Below are 21413 nucleotides of genomic sequence, written 5' to 3' on the forward strand. Positions count from 1 at the left end.
TTTAAAGTATGCCTCCTCTGTATGGATAGAAAATTGTTACATTGGGACCAAGACTTGAAAACAGGACATGTCCAACTTGAGCTTCAGCTTTTACTTCACACAATAAGGCATGTGAAAATCTCGGGGTGATTGGGACACTTTTTACCATTGAGATGGCTTGGAAAAAGTGTCCCAACCAACCTGAATTCACCCCTATATCATAAAAACAAGCAATATCTGCTAATATCATTAATGTTGATTAAAGAACAAATGCTAATTGGAATTATACGTTCCTTCTGGAAACGTTGATTGAACATTATTAAAGTTTTCAAGTAAAAACCTGTCAGACGCGATGACCGAATCTTTCTTCTCACAGTTCCTCTCAGACTGAATGACCGTTAAATTATCAGTTTGAATGACAGACGCCGCGAACTGGCGCTGTCACGTGATACGCGGCACTTTTCTCAGCGCGGGTCAGAATGGACCAATAGGTGGCGATATTTTGTTTAATCGTATTACAAAGCTTTTACATTTTTTACATTTATGCAATTAGCAGACGCAGAAATAATTCTTTCGTCCAACACTTTTGATGGCTCGTCACTCATTCATAATGTCCTGATTAGCCATTATAGCAACTTTAACTATTCCATTTGCTTCAGTTATTGACGTCTACTCTGCATACGATAGCCAATGAGAGTCGAGGGAGAGCAGCTGAGCCAATGAGCGGCGAGACCGTTTGTGCGTCAGTGACGTGTCGCCCGTGAGTGCGTACGCAGAGCTCGCGTGCCCTTGGCTGTTATTAACCGACAGAATCATATTTACACAGGTATGATCGACATTCAGCTGTGATTTATGCGGGTTCTCTGTTTAAAGCTCATGTGCGGATCAAACGCGAGAGCTGTTTACAGATTGGTTCCCACGAGATCATCAAACCCTTATTAAACTCCAGATATGATTCTGCTCAGATTTTTATGATAATGTTAAACTCGAGGTCATGTGTTTGTGTTCTTCTGACTGAACTGAACTCGCGATTAATGATTCAACTCTTCATCAAGAGACTGTGTGTGTGTGTGTGTGTGTGTGTGTGTGTGTGTGTGTGTGTGTGTGTGTGTGTGTGTGTGTGTGTGTGTGTGTGTGTGTTTGTTCTTCTGACTGAACTGAACTCGCGATTAATGATTCAACTCTTCATCAAGAGACTGTGTGTGTGTGTGTGTGTGTGTGTGTGTGTGTGTGTTTGTTCTTCTGACTGAACTGAACTCGCGAGAATTAATGATTCAACTCTTCATCAAGAGTCACTGCTCAGGAGTTTTAGTTATTGATCACTTGACTGTATAGCAGCTAATATTTTTGTTATAATAGAAATACACTGTAAACATGTATTGTTGTATATTTTTTGCATTACATACAAATTGGTGTGTGTGTGTGGGTCCGTCAGTGAGTGTGTGTGAGTGAGAGAGTGAGTGTGTCCCGTGTTTGGTGTGTGTGTGGCATGTTTGGGTGTGTGTGGCGTATTTGTTGTGTGCGGTGTGTGGCATGTTTGGGTGTGTGTGGCGTGTTTGGTGTGTGTGGTGTGTTTGGCGTGTGTGGCGTATTTGGTGTGTGTGGTGTGTTTGGCGTATTTGGTGTGTGTGGCGGGTTTGGTGTGTTTGGGATGTTTGGTGTGTTTGGCGTGTGTGGCGTATTTGTTGTGTGCGGTGTGTGGCATGTTTGGGAGTGTGTGGCGTGTTTGGTGTGTGCGGTGTGTGGCATGTTTGGGAGTGTGTGGCATGTTTGGGAGTGTGTGGCGTGTTTGGTGTGTGTGGTGTGTTTGGCGTGTGTGGCGTATTTGGTGTGTGTGGTGTGTTTGGCGTATTTGGTGTGTGTGGCGGGTTTGGTGTGTTTGGGATGTTTGGTGTGTGTGGCGTGTTTGGGATGTTTTGTGTGTGGCGTGTGTGGCGTATTTGGTGTGTGTGGCGGGTTTGGTGTGTTTGGGATGTTTGGTGTGTTTGGTGTGTGTGGCGTGTTTGGGATGTTTTGTGTGTGGTGTGTTTGGCGTATTTGGTGTGTGTGGCGGGTTTGGCGTGTTTGGGATGTTTGGTGTGTTTGGGATGTTTGGCGTATGTGGCGTGTTTGGTGTGTGTGGCGGGTTTGGCGTGTTTGGGATGTTTGGTGTGTGTGGCGTATGTGGCGTGTTTGGTGTGTGTGGCGTATTTGGTGTGTGTGGCGTATTTGGTGTGTGTGGTATGTTTGGCGTGTTTGGTGTATTTGCCGTGTTTGGGCTCTGCTGAATGTTGGAGCCGTGTGGTGTGTGTGCCATGTTTGGGAGTGTGTGGCGTGTTTGGTGTGTGTGGTGTGTTTGGCGTATTTGGTGTGTGTGGCGGGTTTGGTGTGTTTGGGATGTTTGGTGTGTGTGGCGTGTTTGGGATGTTTTGTGTGTGGTGTGTTTGGCGTATTTGGTGTGTGTGGCGGGTTTGGTGTGTTTGGGATGTTTGGTGTGTTTGGTGTGTGTGGCGTGTTTGGGATGTTTTGTGTGTGGTGTGTTTGGCGTATTTGGTGTGTGTGGCGGGTTTGGGATGTTTGGCGTATTTGGTGTGTGTGGCGGGTTTGGCGTGTTTGGGATGTTTGGCGTATGTGGCGTGTTTGGTGTGTGTGGCGTATTTGGTGTGTGTGGCGTATTTGGTGTGTGTGGTGTGTTTGGCGTGTTTGGTGTATTTGCCGTGTTTGGGCTCTGCTGAATGTTGGAGCCGTGTGGTGTGTGTGCCATGTATGGCATGTAATTTAAGCTAATAAAGTTATTGGAGTGTTTGGGGTGTTTGGTGTGTGTGGCATGTTTGGAGTGTGTGGTGTGTTTGGCGTGTGTGGCGTATTTGGAGTGTGTGCTGTGTTTGCCGTGTGGCGTGTGCTGTGATTGGTGTGTGTGTGGCGTGTGCTGTGATTGGTGTGTGTGTGGCGTGTGCTGTGATTGGCGTGTGTGTGCTGTGTTTGCCGTGTGGCGTGTGCTGTGATTGGTGTGTGTGTGGCGTGTGCTGTGATTGGCGTGTGCTGTGTTTGCCGTGTGGCGTGTGCTGTGATTGGTGTGTGTGTGGCGTGTGCTGTGATTGGCGTGTGTGTGCTGTGTTTGCCGTGTGGCGTGTGCTGTGATTGGTGTGTGTGTGGCGTGTGCTGTGATTGGCGTGTGTGTGCTGTGTTTGCCGTGTGGCGTGTGCTGTGATTGGTGTGTGTGTGGCGTGTGCTGTGATTGGCGTGTGCTGTGTTTGCCGTGTGGCGTGTGCTGTTATTGGCGTGTGTGTGGCGTGTGCTGTGACCTGTCCTCTCTCTTCCGCAGGATGGGGTTCCTCCTCTCCAAGTCCCTGGAGCAGAGCCAGCAGAAGCAGCAGGAGTTCATGTTGCTCAGCGGCCGACTGCAGGTGCGCTCATCACAACACGGATCATTACGTGTGGCGTGTTGTAAAGGTTGTGAACATGATTCAGGTCAGAGCGTGTGCTCGTCTCCTCTGGCTCCAGTTAGCCCACAGCCACACGCGTGTTATTGCTCGTTTTGTCTTGCTTGTGTTGATGAATCTCGGCCTGTGAGGCATCATCATCACGGTGGACAGATTATATTCAGTAACACGTGTGTGTGTGTGTGTGTGTGTGTGTGTGTGTGTGTGCTCACTGATGAAGCTCTCTCTGCAGGATTCACACGAGGAGAAGATCTGTCAATCAGTACAAAAACACCTCATTAATCACACAATCTGTGGCCGTTTTTACTTGTAATAATCCAGTTACTCTCCAGATGAGTGTAGAAACATCTTACAGACAGTGTGTTAGTTTCAGATGTGTGTGTGTGTGTGTGTGTGTGTGTTCTTCAGGTGTGTGTGCTGGAGATGAACCGCTCTCAGTGCAGGTATTCGTGAGCCGCGGACGCTCATTAATACTCGTTATCGCCTGCAATCTAATAACCATCCCGACCTCCTCCAGCGCTCCCGGGAATGTGGGATCATCCGTCCAGATTTTGCTCTTGCTCACTGAACATCATATTTATACGGTTAGCATGAGCAGAAATGGTGAAGTTTGCTCTTCCTGTGACGTCCATTACGCTGTCAGAGGACTGACCGTCCGCCGCCTCGTCTCTTTGTGTCTCAAAGGCTAACTAATGGCGCTTTAATTGTCCCGAGGAGGCGAGATGATAAAATTGTGGGTTATGTGAGTGTGTGAATGAGTGACGAGTGACAGCAGCGATTCACACACACTCTCTGCTCGTTTGAGCTGGTTTGAGCTGGTTTTGAGCGGCCCAGTCTAAAGACCAGCAGGGCGTGTAGCGTGTCCTCTTTAGCGTGACCTGTGACCCGTGTTGTTGTGGATCTGTCAGACAGAATCATCAAATGTCAGTGCGTTTGCACTTCATCACCTCCACATCTCCGAGATGAATCCGTCTCTCAGCTCCGCTCGTGAACACACACTCGCACTGATTAGCACTTGACCAGCTCACAGGTTAGCGATAATGAATGTTCTCGTGTCGAGTGGCGTGACTGGAGCGTTAGCTGTTAATTCAGCTCGTTAGCAAACGTTATTCCTGCTGATTTACGTCACGGCTCAGCGTCGCTGCGAGTGTGAAATCACACAACCTGTAATCTGGCACAGCAGCGCGCCGGATTCGCCGAAACCTTCTTATTAAAGTGTGTTCGCGACCTCCTGCGCAGATCATATCGCAGAACTTCCGCTTACGGGCAGGAAGTGGCTCTGACCTCCAGACAAAGCTTGGAAATGTGAGGAGTTAACAGGCCACATTCACATGCGTTTATGCTAATGAGGGCTGCTGAATATTCTAATAAAGCAGTGCTCATTTGCATATTGTCTGTGACTGATGCTTTGTTTGTTGGGGAAGAGTGAGACGCCGTCACCTCCGTGTTCATGAGGTCACGCGTGTCTCTTCACCGGAACACACACACACACACACACACACACACACACACACACACACACACACACACTCACACACACATGTTGGGTTTTCATGTTTTATGGGGACTTTCCATAGGCGTAATGGTTTTTATACCGTACATACCGTATTTTCTATCCCCTTACACTGCCCCTGCCCCTAAACCTACCCATCACACACACACACACACACACACACACACACACACACACACACACACACACACACACACACTGCCCCTGCCCCTAAACCTATCCATCACACACACACACACACTGCCCCTGCCCCTAAATCTACCCATCACACACACACACACACACACACACACACACACACACACACACACACACACACACACACACACACACACACTGCCCCTGCCCCTAAACCTACCCATCACACACACACACACACACACTGCCCCTGCCCCTAAATCTACCCATCACACACACACACACACACACACACACACACACACACACACTGCCCCTGCCCCTAAACCTACCCATCACACACACACACACACACACACACACACACACACACTGCCCCTGCCCCTGCCCCTAAACCTACCCATCACACACACACACACACACACACACACACACACTGCCCCTGCCCCTAAACCTACCCATCACACACACACACACACACACACACACACACACTGCCCCTGCCCCTAAACCTACCCATCACACACACACACACACACACACACACACACACACACACACACACTGTGCAGTTCACTTTCTGTGAAAAAAACCTCATTCTGTGATTTATAAGCATTTTGAAAAGTGAGGACATGGGGAACGTCCTCATATTTCTCCCTCTTTTTGTAATACCCATGTCATTATACACATTTGTGTCCTGATATTTCACAAAAACATGCCCACACACACACACACACACACACATTGTGTTTGTGTGTTTTGCAGCTGGAGCGTCAGATACTGATGCAGAATCAAATGCGCGAGCGTCAGATGGCGATGCAGATCGCCTGGTCCAGAGAGTTCCTCAAGTACTTCTCTTCTTTCTTCGGTCTGACGACGCTGGGTCTCACAGTCGGGTCTGTACACACACACACACACACACACACACACACACATTAGTCCCGTCCTCTTCATCTCTCCAGCGCTTCATACAGTGCAGATCGTGTGATATTCAGAATCAGATATGAGCCGCTCAGATCAGTGTCTCTGGACATGAAGTGTGTGTTAAGCTCCACAGTTTGAGTAGTGTATGTTTGACTGTTCGTCGTGTGTTTATTCTGTCTCTTCTGGGCCGTTACAAACTGTTCTTTCCGTCCAGAGATTGAACACGTCACCGGTTTCAAACAAAACATCTGATAAAACCTGTAATCTTTCATATTTCATTTATCATGAATAAAGCACAGATGATAGAGTGTCAGCAGTTTTCCGTTGTGTCTCCAGAGCCGTGAGGAAGCGGAGAGCTGCTCTTCTGGCTCCTGTGGTTCCTCTGAGCTTCATCCTGGCGTATCAGATGGACATGGCGTACGGGTCAATGATGCTCCGCATGAGAGGTAAACACACCTGATCATCCTCAGGACACTCAAACAGGAGCAGTTACACCTTTCTCACAGTCCTGATGTGTTTCTGGCTCCATAGAGACGGTTTTCCTGCATAATTTCCTCATATTCTCCATTGTTGCGGCTCCTCTCTTCCCAGTCTGTCAGTAACGCTCTGTCTCTATGAAGCCCCGCCTTCTGAAAAGCACACTGTGCTCTGATTGGTGTTTGGGAAATGCCCCGCCCCTTACCATAACCGCCAGTTTCAACACACGACTAACTGAAGCAGGCCCCGCCCCTTTATTCTGCGTATGAATTATGATAATGAGCAATATTGTGGGATAAAACTCCAGATGGAGGCGTTTGAGGAGTTCAGGAACACTGATAGAGAAGGTCCTGTTTGACATCAGTCCATAGTTAGAAATCCATTTAAATCTAATCCTCATCAACATTCTCACTGATTAGACGTCGGAGGATCCAGGAGTGACGTCATTCAGTCATGCTTCCTCTATTATCACTGATTGATTATTGATCGGCTTTGAAGGATTCCTCAAGAATAGGATTGCTATACTTGTAATTAGTGAAGCTGGTGTTTGCTGATGGTCGCGCGAGGCCTGGTCTGACGGTGTGTGTTGATTGTGATCTGCAGCCGAGGCAGAGAGCATCATGGTCTCTGAGAGCGAGCGGCTGGATCTGCCTCACGGGACGCCCACGTTTGAGAGCATCGAGAAATCCCGCCGAGCCCGAGCTCATCTGCCGTCTCTGCTGGAGAAATGAGCCCGAACCCTGGAGAACCCTGGAGAACCCTGGAGAACTCTGACAAACCCTAACGAATCCTGACGAACTCTGACGAATCCTGATGAACTCTGACAAACCTTAACGAATCCTGATGAACTCTGAAAAACCCTAACGAATCCTGACGAACCCTAACGAATCCTGATGAACTCTGACAAACCTTAACGAATCCTGATGAACTCTGACAAACCCTAACGAATCCTGATGAACTCTGACAAACCTTAACGAATCCTGATGAACTCTGACAAACCCTAACGAATCCTGACGAACCCTAACGAATCCTGATGAACTCTGACAAACCTTAACGAATCCTGATGAACTCTGACAAACCCTAACGAATCCTGATGAACTCTGACAAACCCTAACGAATCCTGACGAACTCTGACGAACCTTAACGAATCCTGATGAACTCTGACAAACCCTAACGAATCCTGACGAACTCTGACGAATCCTGACGAATTCTGACAAACCCTAACGAATCCTGACGAACTCTGACAAACCCTAACGAATCCTGACGAACTCTGACGAACCCTAACGAATCCTGATGAACTCTGACAAACCTTAACGAATCCTGACGAACTCTGACGAATCCTGACGAACTCTGACGAATCCTGACGAATTCTGACAAACCCTAACGAATCCTGACGAACTCTGACAAACCCTAACGAATCCTGACGAACTCTGACGAATCCTGACGAACCCTAACAAATCCTGACGAACTCTGACGAATCCTGACGAATTCTGACAAACCCTAACGAATCCTGACAAACTCTGACAAACCCTAACGAATCCTGACGAACTCTGACGAATCCTGACGAACTCTGACGAACCCTAACGAATCCTGACGAACTCTGACAAACCCTAACGAATCCTGACGAACTCTGACGAATCCTGACGAACTCTGACAAACCCTAACGAATCCTGACGAATTCTGACAAACCCTAACGAATCCTGATGAACTCTGACAAACCCTAACGAATCCTGACGAACTCTGACGAATCCTGACGAACTCTGACGAATCCTGACGAACTCTGATGAATCCTGACGAACTCTGACGAATCCTAACAAACTCTGACGAAACCTAACAAACTCTGACAAATCCTAACAAACTCTGACAAATCCTGACGAACTCTGACAAATCCTGACAAACTCTGACAAATCCTGACAAACTCTGACAAATCCTGACGAACTCTGACAAATCCTGACGAACTCTGACGAATCCTAACAAACTCTGACGAATTCTAACAAACTCTGACAAATCCTGACGAACCCTGAAAAATCCTGACAAACTCTGACGAATCCTGACAAACTCTGACAAATCCTGACAAACTCTGAAAAATCCTGACGAACTCTGACGAATCCTGACGAACTCTGACAAATCCTGACGAACTCTGACAAATCCTGACAAACTTTGAAAAATCCTGACGAACTCTGACGAATCCTGACGAACTCTGACGAATCCTGACGAACTCTGACAAATCCTGACGAACTCTGACGGATCCTGACAAACTCTGACGAATCCTGACAAACTCTGACACACTCTGACGAATCCTGACAAACTCTGACGAATCCTAACAAACTCTGACAAATCCTGACAAACTCTGACGAATTCTGACAAACTCTGACGAATCCTGACAAACTCTGACAAATCCTGACAAACTCTGACGAATCCTGACAAACTCTGACGAATCCTGACAAACTCTGACGAATCCTAACAAACTCTGACAAATCCTGACAAACTCTGACGAATCCTGACAAACTCTGACGAATCCTGACAAACTCTGACGAATCCTGACAAACTCTGACGAATCCTAACAAACTCTGATGAATCCTGACAAACTCTGACAAATCCTGACAAACTTTGAAAAATCCTGACGAACTCTGACGAATCCTAACAAACTCTGACGAATCCTAACAAACTCTGACGAATCCTAACAAACTCTGACAAATCCTGACAAACTCTGACGAATCCTGACAAACTCTGACGAATCCTGACGAACTCTGACAAATCCTGACAAACTTTGAAAAATCCTGACGAACTCTGACGAATCCTGACGAACTCTGACGAATCCTGACGAACTCTGACAAATCCTGACGAACTCTGACGGATCCTGACAAACTCTGACGAATCCTGACAAACTCTGACACACTCTGACGAATCCTGACAAACTCTGACGAATCCTAACAAACTCTGACAAATCCTGACAAACTCTGACGAATCCTGACAAACTCTGACGAATCCTGACAAACTCTGACGAATCCTAACAAACTCTGACAAATCCTGACAAACTCTGACGAATCCTGACAAACTCTGACGAATCCTGACAAACTCTGACGAATCCTAACAAACTCTGACAAATCCTGACAAACTCTGACGAATCCTGACAAACTCTGACGAATCCTGACAAACTCTGACAAATCCTGACAAACTCTGACGAATCCTGACAAACTCTGACGAATCCTGACAAACTCTGACGAATCCTGACAAACTCTGACAAATCCTGACAAACTCTGACGAATCCTGACGAACTCTGACAAATCCTGACAAACTCTGACGAATCCTAACAAACTCTGACGAATCCTGACAAACTCTGACGAATCCTAACAAACTCTGACGAATCCTGACAAACTCTGACAAATCCTGACAAACTCTGACGAATCCTAACAAACTCTGACGAATCCTGACGAACTCTGACGAATCCTGACAAACTCTGACGAATCCTGAAGAACTCTGACAAATCCTGACAAACTCTGACGAATCCTAACAAACTCTGACAAATCCTGATGAACTCTGACAAATCCTGACAAACTCTGAGGAATGTGTCCTTAAGGAGCTGAACCAGGCATGTTTGTTTGGGATGGTTCGGCTCTTCTCCAGCCGTAGCTCAACACTGATTGTGTGTCCAGTGCTGTTGTGACTCTCAGGAGTTTGTTCACACATTGCCTGATTATTTAAATGAGAAGACAGAACTCAGATTGTGCTCCAGTGATGCTGTAACCGAGCGTTTCTATGGGGATCATGAGCTTTGTGTCCAACAATAAAACTTTAAAGCAGTTTTTTAATCTGTAATTTTTCCTTAAAATGTTATGAAGATGATTACAGGTGATGGTCAGATAATTAGAATATCATCAAAAAGTTGATTTATTTCACTAATTCCGTTCATAATGTGAAACTTGTATATTATATTCATTCATTACACACAGACTGATATAATTAAAATGTTTATTTCTTTTAATTTTGATGATTATAACTGACAACTAAGGAAAATCCCAAATTCAGTGTCTCAGAAAATGAGAATATTGTGAAAGGTTGAATATTGAAGACACTCTAATCGGCTGATGAACTCACAACACCTGCAAAGGCCTTTAAATGGTCTCTCAGTCTAGTTCTGTAGGCCACACAATCATGTGGAAGAAGCTGACCTGACAGCTGTCCAAAAGACGACCTTTGACCCCTTGCACAAGGAGGGCAAGACACAAAAGGCCATTGCAGAAGAGGCTGGCTGATCACAGAGCTCTGTGTCCAAGCACATTAATAGAGAGGCGAAGGGAAGGAAAAGATGTTCTAGAAAAAAGTGTAGAAGCAATAGGGATAACCGCACCCTGGAGAGGATTGAGAAACAAAACCCATTCAAAAATGTGGGGGAGATTCACAAAGAGTGGACTGGAGCTGGAGTCAGTGCTTCAAGAACAACTACACACAGACGTATGACAGACATGGGTTTCAGCTGTCGCACTCTTGACCAACAGACAGCGTCAGAAGCGTCTCGTCTGGGCTAAAGACAAAAATGAAAAAAAGTGGTCCAAAGTTATGTTCTCTGATGAAGTCAATCAGGGTCCCAGAGTCTGGAGGAAGAGAGGAGAGGCACACAATCCACACTGCTGGAGCTCCAGTGTAACGTTTCCACAGTCAGTGATGGTTTGGGGTGCCATGTCATGCGCTGGTGTTGGTCCACTGTGTTTTCTGAGGTCAGAGGTCAACGCAACCGTATAGCAGGAAGTTTTAGAGCACTTCATGCTTCCTGCTGCTGACCAACTTTATGGAGATGCAGATTTCATTTTCCAACAGGACTGGGACCAGCACACAGTGCCAAAGCAACCAGTGCCTGGTTTAAGGAGCATGATATCCCTGTTCCTGATTGGCCAGCAAACTCGCCTGACCTTAACCCCATAGAACATCTGAAGAGGAAGATGAGATCTGCAGAAGAGCTGAAGGCCACTATCAGAGCCACCTGGGCTCATAACACCTGAGCAGAGCCTCAGTCTGATCTCCTCACGCCTCAGTCTGATCTCCTCATGCCTCAGTCTGATCTCCTCACGCCTCAGTCTGATCTCCTCATGCCTCAGGCCTCAGTCTGATCTCCTCATGCCTCAGTCTGATCTCCTCATGCCTCAGGCCTCAGTCTGATCTCCTCACGCCTCAGACTGATCTCCTCATGCCTCAGGCCTCAGTCTGATCTCCTCATGCCTCAGTCTGATCTCCTCATGCCTCAGATTGATCTCCTCATGCCTCAGTCTGATCTCCTCATGCCTCAGTCTGATCTCCTCATGCCTCAGTCTGATCTCCTCATGCCTCAGACTGATCTCCTCATGCCTCAGTCTGATCTCCTCATGCCTCAGTCTGATCTCCTCATGCCTCCTCATGCCTCAGTCTGATCTCCTCATGCCTCAGTCTGATCTCCTCATGCCTCAGACTGATCTCCTCATGCCTCAGTCTGATCTCCTCATGCCTCAGTCTGATCTCCTCACGCCTCAGACTGATCTCCTCATGTCTCAGACTGATCTCCTCATGCCTCAGTCTGATCTCCTCATGCCTCAGTCTGATCTCCTCATGCCTCAGTCTGATCTCCTCATGCCTCAGTCTGATCTCCTCATGCCTCAGTCTGATCTCCTCACGCCTCAGACTGATCTCCTCATGCCTCAGTCTGATCTCCTCATGCCTCAGTCTGATCTCCTCACGCCTCAGACTGATCTCCTCATGCCTCAGTCTGATCTCCTCATGCCTCAGACTGATCTCCTCATGCCTCAGTCTGATCTCCTCATGCCTCAGTCTGATCTCCTCACGCCTCAGTCTGATCTCCTCATGCCTCAGTCTGATCTCCTCATGCCTCAGTCTGATCTCCTCATGCCTCAGTCTGATCTCCTCACGCCTCAGACTGATCTCCTCACGCCTCAGTCTGATCTCCTCATGCCTCAGTCTGATCTCCTCATGCCTCAGTCTGATCTCCTCATGCCTCAGTCTGATCTCCTCATGCCTCAGTCTGATCTCCTCATGCCTCAGTCTGATCTCCTCATGCCTCAGACTGATCTCCTCATGCCTCAGTCTGATCTCCTCACGCCTCAGTCTGATCTCCTCACGCCTCAGTCTGATCTCCTCATGCCTCAGTCTGATCTCCTCACGCCTCAGTCTGATCTCCTCATGCCTCAGGCCTCAGTCTGATCTCCTCATGCCTCAGTCTGATCTCCTCATGCCTCAGGCCTCAGTCTGATCTCCTCACGCCTCAGACTGATCTCCTCATGCCTCAGGCCTCAGTCTGATCTCCTCATGCCTCAGTCTGATCTCCTCATGCCTCAGATTGATCTCCTCATGCCTCAGTCTGATCTCCTCATGCCTCAGTCTGATCTCCTCATGCCTCAGACTGATCTCCTCATGCCTCAGTCTGATCTCCTCATGCCTCAGTCTGATCTCCTCATGCCTCAGTCTGATCTCCTCATGCCTCAGTCTGATCTCCTCATGCCTCAGACTGATCTCCTCATGCCTCAGTCTGATCTCCTCATGCCTCAGTCTGATCTCCTCACGCCTCAGACTGATCTCCTCATGCCTCAGACTGATCTCCTCATGCCTCAGTCTGATCTCCTCATGCCTCAGTCTGATCTCCTCATGCCTCAGTCTGATCTCCTCATGCCTCAGTCTGATCTCCTCATGCCTCAGTCTGATCTCCTCATGCCTCAGTCTGATCTCCTCATGCCTCAGTCTGATCTCCTCATGCCTCAGTCTGATCTCCTCATGCCTCAGTCTGATCTCCTCACGCCTCAGTCTGATCTCCTCACGCCTCAGACTGATCTCCTCATGCCTCAGTCTGATCTCCTCATGCCTCAGTCTGATCTCCTCATGCCTCAGTCTGATCTCCTCATGCCTCAGTCTGATCTCCTCATGCCTCAGTCTGATCTCCTCACGCCTCAGACTGATCTCCTCATGCCTCAGTCTGATCTCCTCATGCCTCAGTCTGATCTCCTCACGCCTCAGACTGATCTCCTCATGCCTCAGTCTGATCTCCTCATGCCTCAGACTGATCTCCTCATGCCTCAGTCTGATCTCCTCATGCCTCAGTCTGATCTCCTCACGCCTCAGTCTGATCTCCTCATGCCTCAGTCTGATCTCCTCATGCCTCAGTCTGATCTCCTCATGCCTCAGTCTGATCTCCTCACGCCTCAGACTGATCTCCTCATGCCTCAGTCTGATCTCCTCACGCCTCAGTCTGATCTCCTCACGCCTCAGACTGATCTCCTCATGCCTCAGTCTGATCTCCTCATGCCTCAGTCTGATCTCCTCATGCCTCAGTCTGATCTCCTCACGCCTCAGTCTGATCTCCTCACGCCTCAGTCTGATCTCCTCACGCCTCAGTCTGATCTCCTCATGCCTCAGTCTGATCTCCTCACGCCTCAGATTGATCTCCTCATGCCTCAGTCTGATCTCCTCATGCCTCAGTCTGATCTCCTCATGCCTCAGTCTGATCTCCTCATGCCTCAGACTGATCTCCTCATGCCTCAGTCTGATCTCCTCACGCCTCAGTCTGATCTCCTCACGCCTCAGTCTGATCTCCTCATGCCTCAGTCTGATCTCCTCATGCCTCAGTCTGATCTCCTCATGCCTCAGTCTGATCTCCTCATGCCTCAGTCTGATCTCCTCATGCCTCAGTCTGATCTCCTCATGCCTCAGTCTGATCTCCTCATGCCTCAGTCTGATCTCCTCATGCCTCAGTCTGATCTCCTCATGCCTCAGACTGATCTCCTCATGCCTCAGTCTGATCTCCTCATGCCTCAGTCTGATCTCCTCATGCCTCAGTCTGATCTCCTCACGCCTCAGACTGATCTCCTCATGCCTCAGTCTGATCTCCTCATGCCTCAGTCTGATCTCCTCATGCCTCAGTCTGATCTCCTCACGCCTCAGTCTGATCTCCTCACGCCTCAGTCTGATCTCCTCACGCCTCAGTCTGATCTCCTCATGCCTCAGACTGATCTCCTCATGCCTCAGACTGATCTCCTCACGCCTCAGACTGATCTCCTCACGCCTCAGACTGATCTCCTCATGCCTCAGTCTGATCTCCTCATGCCTCAGTCTGATCTCCTCATGCCTCAGTCTGATCTCCTCATGCCTCAGTCTGATCTCCTCATGCCTCAGTCTGATCTCCTCACGCCTCAGTCTGATCTCCTCACGCCTCAGTCTGATCTCCTCACGCCTCAGTCTGATCTCCTCATGCCTCAGTCTGATCTCCTCATGCCTCAGACTGATCTCCTCATGCCTCAGTCTGATCTCCTCATGCCTCAGTCTGATCTCCTCATGCCTCAGTCTGATCTCCTCATGCCTCAGTCTGATCTCCTCATGCCTCAGTCTGATCTCCTCACGCCTCAGTCTGATCTCCTCATGCCTCAGTCTGATCTCCTCATGCCTCAGTCTGATCTCCTCATGCCTCAGTCTGATCTCCTCACGCCTCAGACTGATCTCCTCATGCCTCAGTCTGATCTCCTCACGCCTCAGTCTGATCTCCTCACGCCTCAGACTGATCTCCTCATGCCTCAGTCTGATCTCCTCATGCCTCAGTCTGATCTCCTCATGCCTCAGTCTGATCTCCTCACGCCTCAGTCTGATCTCCTCACGCCTCAGTCTGATCTCCTCACGCCTCAGTCTGATCTCCTCATGCCTCAGTCTGATCTCCTCACGCCTCAGATTGATCTCCTCATGCCTCAGTCTGATCTCCTCATGCCTCAGTCTGATCTCCTCATGCCTCAGTCTGATCTCCTCATGCCTCAGACTGATCTCCTCATGCCTCAGTCTGATCTCCTCACGCCTCAGTCTGATCTCCTCATGCCTCAGTCTGATCTCCTCACGCCTCAGACTGATCTCCTCATGCCTCAGACTGATCTCCTCATGCCTCAGTCTGATCTCCTCACGCCTCAGACTGATCTCCTCATGCCTCAGACTGATCTCCTCATGCCTCAGTCTGATCTCCTCATGCCTCAGTCTGATCTCCTCATGCCTCAGTCTGATCTCCTCACGCCTCAGTCTGATCTCCTCACGCCTCAGTCTGATCTCCTCATGCCTCAGTCTGATCTCCTCATGCCTCAGTCTGATCTCCTCATGCCTCAGTCTGATCTCCTCATGCCTCAGTCTGATCTCCTCATGCCTCAGTCTGATCTCCTCATGCCTCAGTCTGATCTCCTCATGCCTCAGTCTGATCTCCTCATGCCTCAGACTGATCTCCTCATGCCTCAGTCTGATCTCCTCATGCCTCAGTCTGATCTCCTCATGCCTCAGTCTGATCTCCTCACGCCTCAGACTGATCTCCTCATGCCTCAGTCTGATCTCCTCATGCCTCAGTCTGATCTCCTCATGCCTCAGTCTGATCTCCTCACGCCTCAGTCTGATCTCCTCACGCCTCAGTCTGATCTCCTCACGCCTCAGTCTGATCTCCTCATGCCTCAGACTGATCTCCTCATGCCTCAGACTGATCTCCTCACGCCTCAGACTGATCTCCTCACGCCTCAGACTGATCTCCTCATGCCTCAGACTGATCTCCTCATGCCTCAGACTGATCTCCTCACGCCTCAGTCTGATCTCCTCATGCCTCAGTCTGATCTCCTCATGCCTCAGTCTGATCTCCTCACGCCTCAGTCTGATCTCCTCATGCCTCAGACTGATCTCCTCATGCCTCAGTCTGATCTCCTCATGCCTCAGACTGATCTCCTCACGCCTCAGACTGATCTCCTCACGCCTCAGACTGATCTCCTCACGCCTCAGACTGATCTCCTCATGCCTCAGTCTGATCTCCTCATGCCTCAGACTGATCTCCTCATGCCTCAGTCTGATCTCCTCACGCCTCAGTCTGATCTCCTCACGCCTCAGTCTGATCTCCTCATGCCTCAGTCTGATCTCCTCACGCCTCAGTCTGATCTCCTCACGCCTCAGTCTGATCTCCTCATGCCTCAGTCTGATCTCCTCATGCCTCAGTCTGATCTCCTCATGCCTCAGTCTGATCTCCTCATGCCTCAGTCTGATCTCCTCATGCCTCAGTCTGATCTCCTCACGCCTCAGTCTGATCTCCTCATGCCTCAGTCTGATCCTCTCATGCCTCAGTCTGATCTCCTCATGCCTCAGTCTGATCTCCTCATGCCTCAGTCTGATCTCCTCATGCCTCAGTCTGATCTCCTCATGCCTCAGTCTGATCTCCTCACGCCTCAGTCTGATCTCCTCATGCCTCAGTCTGATCTCCTCATGCCTCAGTCTGATCTCCTCATGCCTCAGTCTGATCTCCTCATGCCTCAGTCTGATTAGATTAGATTAGATTAGATTCAACTTTATTGTCATTACACAAGTACAAGTACAAGGCAACGAAATGCAGTTTAGGTCTAACCAGAAGTGCAATAGCAGCAAGTGCAGGATATACAATGGATGCGTAAGTGCAGGACATGGATATGTACTGAATATATATAAATATGTATAAATAGAGAGACGTTATTACTATAAACAGAACTGAATTTACAGGTGAATATGTACAGTGAATAAATATACAGATGGCTATTACTATAAACAGAATTTACAGGTGAATATGAACTATGAATACAATATACAGATGTCTATTACTATAAACAGAATTTACAGGTGAATATGAACTATGAATACAATATACAGATGGCTATTACTATAAACAGAATTTTACAGATAGAGGTATACAATAATATGTTAGGCTAATATGAGGAATAGCAGTGGATTAGGGTAGTGCAATAAATTATGGACAGAGCTATCCGGAGAAAAGTGTAAAAGTGCAGTGGAAAGTGGTTGCATATTACATTTAGAAGTACAGTGCAAAATGCAAATGTAAACATTGGTACTATAAATACAGTCGGCAGTGCAAATGAGCATAATCCAGTTAAGATATGGCAGTGTAAGATGCATATGTAAACAGTTGTTACTGTGATAAACAGTCGGTAGTGCAAATAACAAAGTGAATGTAGATGTGAGGTAGGAGAGTTATCAGTTTATGAGGGAAGTGGATCAGCTGGGGTTTGAGTTCAGTAAAGAGACAGCTCTGGGGAAAAAACTGTTCTTTAGTCTGCTGGTCCTGGTCCGGTGGATCCTGAAACGCCTGCCGGAGGGCAGGAGAGAAAACAGTCTGTGGGCTGGGTGAGAGGAGTCCTTGAGGATGCTGCGAGCTCGATGCAGACAGCGTTTCCTCTGGATGTGCTCGATGGCAGGCAGTGGAGTTCCTGTGATGCGCTGGGCAGTTTTCACCACCCGCTGCAGTGCCTTGCGCTCCGCAACAGAGCAGCTCCCATACCACACTGCCACACAGTTGGTCAGGATGCTTTCTATTGCGCAGCGATAGAAGTTCACCAGAATAGCCGAGGAGAGCTGATTCTTCCTCAGTGTCCTCAGGAAGAAGAGGCGCTGGTGAGCCTTCTTGACCAGGCTGGAGGTGTTGGTCGTCCACGACATGTCCGCCGAGATGTGGGTCCCCAGGAACTTGAAACTGGAGACACGCTCAACAGCCATTCCATTGATGTGGATGGTGTCGTGTGTGCCTCTTGACTCCTTCCTGAAGTCCACGATGAGCTCCTTCGTTTTGGTGGTGTTGAGGAGCAGGTTATTTTCAGTGCACCATGTGGCCAGGTGCTGGATCTCCTCCCTGTAGGCGGTCTCATCGTTGTTGCTGATGAGCCCAATCACCGTAGTGTCGTCCGCAAACTTGACGATGGAATTAGATCCATACACAGGCTTGCAGTCGGCGGTGATCTCCTCATGCCGCATCGCTGCAGTAATTCAGGCTAAACCAGCCCCAGCTGAGCATCGAGTGCTGGACATGCTCACACTCTTCAGCTGGACAACATCTCTAAAAACCCTTTCTTTGTATTGGTCTTAAGTAATATTCTCATTTTCTGAGATCCTGAATTTGGGATTTTCCTTCGTTGTCAGTTATAATCATCAAAATTAAAAGAAATAAACATTTGAAATATATCAGTCTGTGTGTAATGAATGCATATAATATACAAGTTTCACTTTATGAACGGAATTAGTGAAATAAATCAACTTTTTGATGATATTCTAATTATATGACCAGCACCTGTATGTGTGTGATGCATAACAACAACATTCACTTTGGGTATTAAAATATTCCATTTGTTTATATTTCATTTAATCAAAATGAAACCGATGTCTTGTATTTTATGATCGTTTGATTTTTTTCTGACTGAATGAGGAAACAAGAAATCTATATTTTGGAAATAAATGATTCTTATTAAATCACGTTTGTGCTCTGACGTCATCAGTAGTGAGCAATATCCATAATAATCTATATCAGTGAGGTCTGTAGAATTCAGTGTGTGTGTGTGTGTGTGTGTGTGTGTGTGTCAGTGACGTCAGTCCGAGTGTGTATAAAGTCCGTGTGAACTGATGGAGGAGCATCAGAAACTTCTTTCATGAGCTCGCGTTCATGCGCTTGACGATGTTCCGAGTGTTTTCCGCGGTTGTGCTGGTGTGTGTGTGCGGGGTGTGTGTGTGCGCGCGCGCGGAGCGGCAGGATTTACCGAGAGACTTCGGAGTGAAGCTGTGCGGGCGCGAGTTCATCAGAGCCGTGATCTTCACGTGCGGGGGCTCGCGCTGGAGGAGATCCGCCTCGCCTCCCGGTATGTGCTTCATCATCTTCATCATCATCATCTTCTTCATCTTCATGCCAAAGCAACATTTATCATTTACACCAGTTTAACTAAACATGTACTAAAAAGGGAAATATATATTAGGAAAAATGACAAAACACAACAGAATTACGCATTATCACTAAAATTAAAACGGAAAATACAAAAATAAAAACTTATTCGATCTCTTGATGATATTAATATAATCCCAGATAACAATTATTTCCAGAACGTTCTCAGAACAGACATCCTAACGTTCTCTATTGGTTAGCCAGGGAAGTTTTCTTTACGTAAATAGAACGTTCCCCTAACCTCTTCGATATCGTTTACTCTTGTACGTCAGTAACGGTCCAGCAATGCCCGCGTCCCCTATGGTGTAAGCGGCACGGAAAACGGATGAATGGACGTCAATAAATGAGCTTATTTAATCAATAGAAATAATTCAAGCACATAAACCTTCATATGGAGGATTAAATAAGATTGAATTATGCGTTAATATGTATATTTCGTAATTGTATCACTGTACCACAACCAGGTTTTACGTTTAAGTGCCAAATAGCAATGACTTCAACACAATATGGGGCTTTAAAATATTAATTTTATTCACAGACATTAACAAATTAATAAAGATTACTTTAACTGGGATAACAATGCGTGATTTTCTTACCACTGAATTAGCCTACTTCTTTTGGTCAGTAAACAAAAACTTCTCGGTTAACATCATGTCAAGTCAAGTCAAGTCAGCTTTATTTATATAGCGCTTTTAACAATGCAGATTGTCTCAGAGCAGCTTTACAGTGTTAAACAGGAAAATAATGCAGCATCTTTTTATTCAGCCGTATAGCCATTCTGGAGAAAATTATGTCTTCAATTATGTGTCAAATCTCTCTGAAATCACACTATTTACACTGGTATATTTATTAATTATAACGTATTATTCATTAAAGATCGATAAACAAAAGTTAGTCAGTCGGTAAAAACGAAATGACCGTTAATTTTTAAATGACGCGAGTGCGCGTCTTCTGTGGAAGGCAGTAGAAAGCGCGTGCTGGAGAAGCGCGCGCCGATCAGAGGCGCGCAGTAACGAAATATACAAATAAACCCGTGTATATATTATAAAAAACAAAATCTAAAAATAACCTGCTACAGGGAACGTTCTCTTTAGGTTACAAAAACACAACTAATAGAGAACGTTCTTATTTGGTTCCCCGCAAAAATAACCAAACGGGAACCATATGGGAACGTTAGGGGAACGTTCTGTGTTTACTGGGATAACACCGCATCAGTGTTTCTGTTTTTATTTAAGGTTATTATTATTAATCAATTACACGCAGTCTCATTAACCTCTGCTGGAAATGACAAATAAAATAAAGATGACATAAAATCCAGTGCTTTCACAGCTTGACATGTTTTCATCGCTTGTTGTGTTTTCAGTTTGTTCCAAAAGATGTATATATATAATTTAAAGTCATTTACAAAATGTGAAAACTTGAGCACACTTCTTTTTATGTGTAAGGTATTTCCCTAATAAGACAATAACTGTATATTATAATATATTTCTATCATACACTTCAGTTTTCTGTTAATACAAATTTACTAAATAATCTTGAGGAAATACAGATGCAAATAGTTTATTTTGTAATTCACAAAATTCACAGGTATACGAAATATTACGCTTAAATCTGTCCAAAACATGCTTATTAGCAAAGTCGATATTAATGTGAAGAGAGTGAGACTAGTCGCGGATGACGTCATTAATGAATATATAATGAGCTGAGATGACTTGTGTCTGCTCGTTCTGAATCAGATAAACGTTCAGTAAAGAGGACATTTTAGGGTTTTAGTTATCAAGAAATATATAACCAAGGGTGTTTCTGTGTGCGCGTGACGTCATTTTAACGGTTATATTTTCATCTTCATCAGGACTGTTAGTTTATTTAAAAGCTTGTGTTTGTGTGTGGAGGTCTGTGGCCGCTGGAGCTGTCTCTGGACCCGGATGGAGGAGTCCCGCAGCTCCCGGTTCTGCGGCTCGAGACCCGGGCGAACCGGGCGGACCGGAGGAAGAGGAACTTCTCACTGGGACTGGCGGGAATGTGCTGTAATCAGGGCTGCACGAAAAACGACATCGGCCGCCTGTGCTGATGATGATGATGATGAAGGACTCGCTCTGAACTCTTAAATCCGCCCCATTTGTATTTATTTCCTTTGACCACATCAATAAACGTCAGCGTCTCGATTCGCATCTCTCATGTTTGACTGCCAATCGTTCTCACACACACACACACACACACACACACACAC

General features: G+C 46.9%; 1 protein-coding gene across 4 annotated transcripts; it reads left to right on the top strand.

Annotated features, from left to right (window-relative positions):
- Nucleotides 1-719: 719 nt before the first annotated feature.
- On the top strand, nt 720-21306 carry LOC307137619 (plasminogen receptor (KT)-like). Of its 4 annotated transcripts, none has more exons than XM_079835396.1 (5): nt 720-805; nt 3284-3365; nt 5818-5948; nt 6313-6422; nt 21076-21306. In XM_079835396.1, exons 2-5 carry the CDS (start codon nt 3285-3287, stop codon nt 21252-21254), a joined length of 501 nt encoding a protein of 166 aa, XP_079691522.1. In that variant the 5' UTR covers nt 720-805; nt 3284; the 3' UTR covers nt 21255-21306. The 4 variants fall into 4 exon arrangements, with proteins under 4 accessions (XP_079691522.1, XP_079691523.1, XP_079691525.1 ...); XM_079835397.1 differs by lacking the exon at nt 21076-21306 and adding an exon at nt 7057-10980; XM_079835399.1 differs by lacking the exon at nt 21076-21306 and adding an exon at nt 7057-10263 and having other exon boundaries at nt 3284-3429.
- The last annotated feature ends 107 nt before the right edge of the window (nt 21307-21413 follow it).

This window comes from Gobio gobio (assembly GCF_949357685.1).
Source record: "Gobio gobio genome assembly, chromosome: 14".
In the NCBI taxonomy this organism is placed as follows: Eukaryota; Metazoa; Chordata; class Actinopteri; order Cypriniformes; family Gobionidae; genus Gobio; species Gobio gobio.